This window comes from Bidens hawaiensis, unplaced genomic scaffold, assembly GCF_021521415.1.
Source record: "Bidens hawaiensis isolate Kalapana, Puna unplaced genomic scaffold, B.hawaiensis_p1.1 tig00001692_1, whole genome shotgun sequence".
NCBI lineage: Eukaryota > Viridiplantae > Streptophyta > Magnoliopsida > Asterales > Asteraceae > Bidens > Bidens hawaiensis.
In genome coordinates, this window is record NW_027491096.1 from 1,104,460 (window position 1) to 1,113,619 (window position 9,160).

A 9,160-nucleotide genomic window follows, 5' to 3' on the forward strand; every position below is an offset into this window, starting at 1 on the left:
GAAGAAGTCATTAGCATCATAGATTATTCATCCAAATTGGTTAAATTGTTTTATTTGATCATGTTTGTATCTACTACTTTGATGGATAACATCATTTTTATTATTGGCTAAACTTTCATAGTATCATCTTGTTTATTAATGAATCTTCATTGAAGTTTAAAAATATTGATAGAACATGTGTTATGTTTTTAATAAGTAAAGGTTATGTTGCAATTATCACTTGATGATGAATGTTAAAATACTCTTAAAAGATACCCCCAAATGTCGAGCTTGACGATAAGCCGAGAAATTGCTAGTCTTTTAAGGCTTTGGTTATGAACTTTAAAGGAGAAACCAAGTACCGAGCTTGATGATAAGCCTGGGAATTGCCATTATTATAAGGGTTTGTTTGAGAAAAAAGCAGAAATCCTAATATTGACATGAATCAAGTGAAGTATTAGTGGTAATTGATCATCTTAAATGGGGAATGATTGGGATTGTTGTGAAAATGGATAGTTGATGTTCTTTCACTAAAATTGGTTAATTACTTGTCAAGTGAGTGTGCAACATAACCTATTTTAACAACTCTTGGGTGGTTATTATATGAGTTCTATAATTGTTCAAGAGTTGTGTGGGTTAATAATTGATAATTCAAGGTTGATTCTTTACAACTTAACTAATCTTAATTGGTATTTTAAGTGTAATACAAATGTTATTTTTACTAAAATATCAAAGATAATTCACTTAGTAATTTAAAGGATTGTCTCATCTTTAAAGTAAACTATTTTATAGATACTTATTATAAGCCACTTGCTTACATATAATGATGTAGTGGAGGTCATGAAGTTATGTATACTTATTTGTTTAACTATCATGGAATAACATCACTTAGAAATAAGGTGTTATTCCCACATTTAATCACCATAGCAAGCTTATATCACATATTTACCAAATATTTATTAAACCAAGTTAAGAGAAGTTTTAACCAAGATAATGCACTTTTATCCTTGATCATCTGTTTAAAAATATAAAAACACAAAAATATTGTCTTTAATTTATGCTTTTAAAATTCTCTTTAAAACTTATTTATCAACACAAAACCACTATGATGTTTACTTCCGGTTAAAATAAATACAACGATTTAGTAGTAAAATTAAACAAGTGTGTTCGAGTATCGATACTTGGTTCTTACCTATACTTTACTACATACACGATAGGTACATTTGCCTATTTGTGTGTGGTTTAGTAAAGGTAATTATCATTTTTATAAATTTAAAACTAGACATTGTGTGAAAAAACTTTTAGAAGAACTTAACAACATTTTTTACCCTATCCACGCCGCATCAATGAGGAAGAAGGAAAGTAGAAGAAAGGAAAGACTAATACGGCCGGTCCTAGTGGTTCTGCTGCTATTGTTGGTGGTAGTGGTGTTGGTATTGTTAGTGGTGAAGCAACTAGTGCTGGTGTTGGTGGAAATAAAGATGGTGAAGACGATGATGAAAGTGATGATGATGAGGAAGAGGAGGAAGGGGAAATAAGAGATAATGACGAGTAAGATGATGATGGTGATGACTTAGATGATAATGATAATGATGATGGTAGAAATGATGGTAATGGTGTTGGTGGTGGAGCAGGTGATCAATCTGCTCCACATGATGATGTTGACGATACAGCTCGTGATGATCCATACACTGGAAATGCCGCCAAAGAAATAAAGGAACTGGATGCTGAGCTGGAAATTAACTTTAATTATGTTTTTGGTCCTTGTGTTACTTCATGTATTGAATCTCATGTCAAAGAAAAGAAGTTGGATTCTGAGTATAAGGTTGATTACCTCTTTGCTACACCAGATTTGGAAGCAAGTGATCCTGCTCCAACTGTTGCTGATGATCCAGTTTCATCCATTCCTGCTACTACTGATGCTTCTATTGCTAATGATCCAATCTCATCTGTTGTTGTTCCCGTTACTAGTGCTGAAGCAGCCCCAAACCAGAAGCCAAGACAAAGGAAGTGGCACTACATTGACAAACGTGCAAGCATTCAATGCAGGAATGCCGCTTATCATGATGATTTTCTCATCATGTAGTGCTAGTGGCACACCGACAGTAAGAGTTGGGCTATTCGGCGTCAGAATGAAGACCTCACCTATATGCATTTCACTGAAATGCAAACACTGCCTCATCTTGACATGAACTTCTTTGTAAGGGCAGCCAGTGATGGTGTTGGTGTTGGTGAGAAAAGGCTTCAGGGATGGTTCAATAGGCACCTACACAAGCAAGCTAAAGATGACTTCCCTAACTTAGAGCTCAACATAGGGAAGCCACACAAGAATCCAACTAACTTGATTTGTAACGGGTAAACGAAGGAAGATATGGAAGTACAAGATGCCAAAAGAAGGGCGCCCAGTTTATCATGAGGAACCTTTTGCGCCCGACACACTTTCAGACTTCACTTCTTGGCACTTTGATAGTGAATTTGGTGAAGCAGTACTTTACTGCAAGCAGATGCGATCTTATCGTTTCTTTGATGAACATGAGTTGATGTGGTTCAGTCAGGCGGACAACATGAAGTTGTACAAGTCTCCTCTACATATGCTTGAAGATCCAGCTCAGGGAAACAACGATCAAATAGTTGAGAAATTCAACAAGTTTATTCGCTATGTTGTTGAAAATCAACTAATTGATCATCCCGACACTTTTAAGTATGAGACTGACTAGAGGCGAAAGCAACAACAAATAATAAACACTAGAGAGAGATTCTAGAGCCAATTTCGATAGTGTAAGTCTTTTGTATTTGTTAGATAAATTATTGTATGTGATATCTTTGTTTTTGTTTATCCTTTTGTATGTTTGGGCTCAAGGTTTTCATAAATAAGCCCATTGGACTTTTATGAATGAAAGAAAGTTTGACATGGCTTGCACTATAAATAGTGCAAGAATGTCCATGCAAACTATCCTTTTTAGCAATTTCACATCTCCTCTTTCTCTCTATAACCTTATCCTTTCACGTTTCACCGACTCTTATCTTACCAAAAACAGTAAATAAACAAACACTACAAGATCCGAGATCTTTGTAGGTTGTAAGTGATTTCCGCTAAGCTTACAACCTGGATTGATCCAAAACTAGTTGTACGTAAGATCCGTTTCAAGGACTTACAAGCCGCGACGACGCATAGACACTTTTGCTAGTATTGCTAATAGAATTATGATTTACATTCAAGTTACATAAATTAAATAATGAACACTACACAAATATGTTTGGTTAGAAAGGAACGCTTCCTAATTTATCCACCGAATATGTTTTATTGAAAAAGGCGACGCAAAAAAGAGCATATGTTGCTTACCATCTCAACTAAGGGGAGTTATTAATTTCATAAACCTGCTTACCATCTCTAGTGGAATGAACCACCCACTTGTACCAATCAGATGGTCATACCCAAATAAATTTAAACGACACTGCCGATGACTTTTGATCTTGATCTCCCTTATGAACCAACTCGCCGGATCATTAAAATTAAAGGAGATTAACTTAAAGCACATGCTATCATGTGACTATGATGTATCACTTTCACTTGCACTCTTAAATTAAACCACTACATATACACCATAATCAGATTGGTAAGAGCAATTATCAAAATATTATTTTGGTTATTGGAGATAACCCTTATTTTACTCTTTTTTCCCATATCAAAAGCAAACTATACGTGTATACAGTTAAAATTGGGCATGTATAGAATGGAAACCCATTAAAATTGTGAAAACCCTAGGTAACAGCTTGTTTTTTCAACATAAGTAATATACGTTATTACATTAAATACAAAATATCAAAAAATAGAAGAAAATAAAATGTTTCATGAAATTTTTACATTTTTTGAGGTTTTAAGCATATTTTTCAGGAAAGAGAAAATATACTTTTATCTTTACATTTTTTTATTAACTTTATTGTGAATCATACGATCCAAACTTTAATTAAAAAAGTGTGTTTGAAAATAAGTTTCTAAAGTTTGTACAGGTTAAGTGGTTTTTATTTTATTTTATCCTAACTTAAGCAAAATTAATGAACGACAGCACATTCATTATCTACTTCTTTTTCACAATTTTTTTTTTGGGTGAATTTTACATGTGACTGACTGAACATAGGGAGAAAGAACAGTAAAACATTAAATGCTTGAAGCCGATATTTTGCCTGGAATAAAAAGAGAGGAGATTTGTAACGTTTGGCTGATTATCAAAATTTCACAACAGAATAAACTCTAATTAACAAAAAAAAAAAAAAAAAGATGCATGAAAACAACATTGTATCTTACTATTGTCGAGCATGAACTAGCTAGCTAGCTAAACATTAACCATGCCAAGGTAATTCATTTTGGTTCAGGTTCGGATCTTGCTGCTGCAGCTGATGATGATAAGGTGAAGAAGTGTTTAATTGATCCAGACCAGCCATACTGAGAAACTGTTGATCACCATTTGGAGGTGGGAATCCTGTTAGACCCAAGAAATCTTTAGTCAACTCATCGTTACCATCTGTTCGGTTTAGTGGTAGTTCGGTTGCTCGTGGAAAAATGGGTTCTTGAAAATATGCGTCTTGAAAAGCATGAATTGATCCAGCACATGATAACATCTCTTGATGATTATGATCATCAGTTGAAGACAAATTCTCAAGACCAGAAGCATGATGCTGATGAGCTGTGAATAGTGTTGTAGGTGCACACATGTGATCATTTTGGTGGGACCCACTCAGAATGGACTGGTGCTGCTGCTGGTGCTGTGACATGACAATGACAGTATTGGTACCAGCTGCAGGCTTGCTCATGGTCTCACCCATCTGAGCTGCCTTTTGGAGCAATGCAGTGGCTGACATGTGGGATGGAGGAGGAGAAGTAAAAGCAGCATTGTCATTAGTATTATTATTAATGTTATTATTACTTGCGTTGTTTTGGTTTGGATTTGGTTGATGACTAAACCATGATAGTAACTCATTATTTTGTTGCAAATGATTAGTCATTATGTTGGAATTGGGTTGTGGGTATTGGAAGAGATGTGGTTCAGTTTTGAGTGGGAAGTTTAATGGCAGATGGATGGGAAGATGGTTTGGTGTCAGTAGGGTTGATGATGAAGATCTTGCATTTTCTCCTGCTAAAGCACCACAAAAAGCTCGGTGAGTGATGAAGCTGTCCCTCCTGTACAAGATGAAAACATAATCAAACAAACAATTTAGCACTCTAAAACTTACTGAAAATAATAAACTAGTATTAAGTCAACTAAATGAGATTATTTATTGCACTATAGCTAAATTAAATGAGGACAAATTAATCAAGACGTACTTGTTTGGTCATGAAACATTCTCCAAGAATTAAGCTACATTCCGTAGTGTTACCAACTGTTCACTTGTGAAGCTTGAAATGCATTTTATATGATTAAAAATTAAGCTTTATAAATAAATATTTCTTACTCAAATATAGAACTTATCGGATTAATCGATATTTAGTTTAGGATTCAGCTAAGTAAGCATTTGAACACTTCTTTTTCTTTTCCTAAATATTTTTAGTTGTAGATAGTTTGTTACCCTAGAACTACAAGAAACGTCTAAAAGTAAAAGATCTTTATACAAATAAGCTTTAAAATACTTAACTAAATCCTAAATCGTCTAAAAGTAGAAGATCATTCCATTTTCCTTTCTTTTTTCGTGAAGTTTTATCTTTAACACATCATGAATCTACATATTCAAACATTTTACCTTGAAAAAAGAGTGCCACAATCACATCGGTATTCTCGAGTGCCACAAATCTTGGAATGAGCCTTCCAGTCCGATTGAACCGCATATCGTTTCGAACACTTGTCGCATTTCCACTTCTTCTCACCATGCTTTCGTGAGTAATGTTTCTTGATACCAGTGAGATCTCCAAGTGCCCTTGCAGGCTCGTGGTGCACACAACTTGGTTCTGGGCATACATACACCTTCTTCCTAACCACCTCCTGTTTTGATCTTTGCTTCAGCTTCCATGGCAAATTATGCCCTCTTCTGTGCAGTTGAAGATTTTGATCTCTTTGAAACCCTTTGCTGCAAATCTCACACACGAATCTGTTTGTTGCCATTAGTGTTTTTGGGGACATTGCTATCACCTCAGCTTCTGGATCTTCAAATTACAATCATATAACAAGTTTATTAATTAAAGATATGCATGCTTTTTTGATTGTTTTAATGCTAAAAGATATACTGAAGCCCAGATGTATGTAGAAATAGTTAACCAATCAAGTGTCATGTAGCTTTTAATTATGCATGTACTCACAAGAAAATAACAAACATTCCCTCAATATATATATATATATATATATATATATATAATTGCTTGATTTTCTTACCTGGATTTCCTGGAAGATTTCTTTTTTTCTTGGTGGTTTGTGATTGATTGTTGGAATTAGTTGGCACTGAAGCAAAGGACTGTTGTTGTGACGGAGGGTACATAGTACCCACTTCATTCTTGTTACTTGATGAAGACAGAGTTGCTTCATTTGATGCTGATGTCAAGTTTGACATACTGTCATCTAAGAACATGACCTTCATCTCACTAATTTCTCTCTCTAGGTTATTAAATGAACTGGATTTTTATTAAAAGAAACTCTCTTTTTGATCTCCCGGTTTTCACAGAAAGATTGACTGGTGACCTTCAGATCAAACCCATGTTTTACAGAATTGAATGACAAGAAACCCTATAAAAAGAAAGTCATCATCAGAAAGTGGTTTTGGTTCTTGGTGTTTATACTTTATAATATATAAGTTAAAGAGTGACAAATAACTAAAATCAAACTTAATTGTAAAAGTTCAGACCTGGCAGGCAGTGACCAAAGTTGTTCTTGTCCAAGAAAGCATATAAGTATAGCCAACTCTCAAAGATGTTCCAACCCAAATTCCAATCCGTACAGGTTAAGATATTATCAAGTTCATCAACAGTCTCTGTGTGTGTGTGTGTGTGAGAGAGAGCGAGAGAGAGAGAGAGATGAGATGTGGATCAGAAGGTATTTTTGGATCTCTTTCAAGTGGGCAGCTTCAAAATGAAACCAAAAAACCAAAAAGTAAGGGAGTCTGAAGTTGCATGTTTTTGTCCTATCCTTTGTTTGCTTCTCATTCAGAAATAAAATCATATGCATTATTGGTTTTGCTTTTAGGGTTGTGCATTTACTACTTTCTCCCTCTCAAACATATCTTAATTAGCTGTTAGAACATGTTTGAAAATTTTGAAATCTTTTAAAGAATTTAATTACAAAAGAACTGGAAAGTGATAATATATAAGAAATGAAATTCAGATTTCATTTTTTTATATTATGATATATGTTTTGCTTGTAAAATTGATAAAATAGTTAGAATATAAATTATTTATATATAACATAATTGTCCATCCGGGTTTTTATAAACATTTTGTATTCTTTAATTATATAAATATTCTTAAACATATTATTTTAAAAGATATAATCGTCACCTTTCAATTTTTATATATTTTTAGTTAAAAAACTTTTCTATAAAGCTTTTAACCATCCACTTTTTTATGTTTAAACTAGGTTTTAACAAAGCTATAGCTATTTGTGGTATATAATAAAATATTGTCATGTAATAAAACTTATTAGTTGTTTTTGTTGTTTTTAACCATTGTCCAATCGTTAAAAATGTCAAAAGTAATTTTGTTTGTTTTAAGTGTATTTCGTTAAAACTGACACATGTTTAATATGAAGGTTCCGTTTTTCCTTAAATAGATTCATATTATAATAAAACTAATAAATCCCTTTAGTCGGTGAAATTTAAAAAATAAAAATAATTTCAAGTTTGTCCTTATCCAATCAAGTATGTATATTTTTTTCTATAATATTACTACTTCTGCATTTTTTTCATCTTCTATCAACATCATGATCACCTTGATTATATATATATATATATGGGAGAGATATTTTGAGAATCATGTTGAGTTTTAAAAACTTAAGAACTTTATTCTAGGCCACACATTTAATTAAATAGATTGGAATATGTGGTTGAGATTAAATCTGGCAAAAAAGTCAAAGTAGGAGAAAGAATAAATATGTAAGTGGTTACACTAACTTTTACGTCCGTTACACATGTATAAAAGGTCAACTCGGTGCGTAAAAAATTATGTAATTTTTTTACGTTTATGTAACTTACATATATTACGCATGTGTAAAAAAAATCGAAAAAAAAATCGTTACACTGAGTTCTTTTGAGTTCTTAAAACTCAAAGGGGTTCTAAATTGAAATCTCCCCTATATATATATACACACACACACACACTAGCTTTTATCCCCCGTATTACGGAGGTTGTTTTATATTTTTCGTTCTTTAATATTTATATTTTGGATTTTAAATTTCTTTATTTTAAGAAAGTTAATAATATACTTATGTCATGTTTGGGATTCCTTATTTGCAACTCCTTTTGACTTATATAAGTTGTTTTGGATAAGGTACTCCCTCCAAACTTATTAAAACCTCCTTTTTTTCTTATTTAAAAACTTAAAAAAATCACATTACCCAACTTTTTTAACTTATAAAAGTTAATTAGTTACAAGAAGGAAAAAAATAAGGAATCCAAAACACCCAATTAGGGTTTGATGATGAAATGATTTAACAAATAAATGATATTGTAAGACCCTGAATCTCGGGTCCTACAGTTGGTAATCACGTCCACAATTTCACAAAAATTTAAAACCAAACGATTCGTTTTATTTAAAACAAATTCAGAGTAAATGACAGCGGAAAAATGTAAGTATTTAAAAATCCCTAATACGGGTACAAGTGTCCAAAAATCAAATATAAATAAAATATCTGTTTTATTTGAAATCCTCGACCAGAAATGCCTTCAGCCTCCCAAGTAGCATCCAGCACGTCCAAGTGGTAGCATCCACTTCTTAACCTGAAAGTCAATCTAACATACACACAAAGTCAGCTGGAGCTGAGTGAGTTCAAGTTTTCATAAACGACATTCATTAAAAATTTAAATTCCATGAGTATGGAATGTAGGGGTAAATCATGAGTCCATAAAATCATAAATAGCTTTTCTTAACCAAATCATAAGTAAATAAAACATTAAACATCTTTTCACGCAGCACGGGCCTCCTCACCCCAGGTCTTTCTCAAGTAATATATTTGACCCAGCCGCGGTTTAACAAAATCGTTAAAA

At 33.0% G+C, this 9,160-nt stretch overlaps 1 protein-coding gene across 2 annotated transcripts; it reads right to left on the reverse strand.

Moving 5' to 3' along the window:
• Window positions 1-4,089: 4,089 nt before the first annotated feature.
• Window positions 4,090-6,978, reverse strand: LOC143594316 (protein indeterminate-domain 7-like). Of its 2 annotated transcripts, none has more exons than XM_077073657.1 (4): window positions 6,808-6,978; window positions 6,342-6,689; window positions 5,716-6,109; window positions 4,090-5,158 (listed from the first exon to the last, which is right to left on the reverse strand). In XM_077073657.1, exons 2-4 carry the CDS (start codon window positions 6,541-6,543, stop codon window positions 4,321-4,323), a joined length of 1,434 nt encoding a protein of 477 aa, XP_076929772.1. In that variant the 5' UTR covers window positions 6,544-6,689; window positions 6,808-6,978; the 3' UTR covers window positions 4,090-4,320. The 2 variants fall into 2 exon arrangements, with proteins under 2 accessions (XP_076929772.1, XP_076929769.1); XM_077073654.1 differs by having other exon boundaries at window positions 4,094-5,158; window positions 5,716-6,115.
• Between the last annotated feature and the right edge of the window lie 2,182 nt (window positions 6,979-9,160).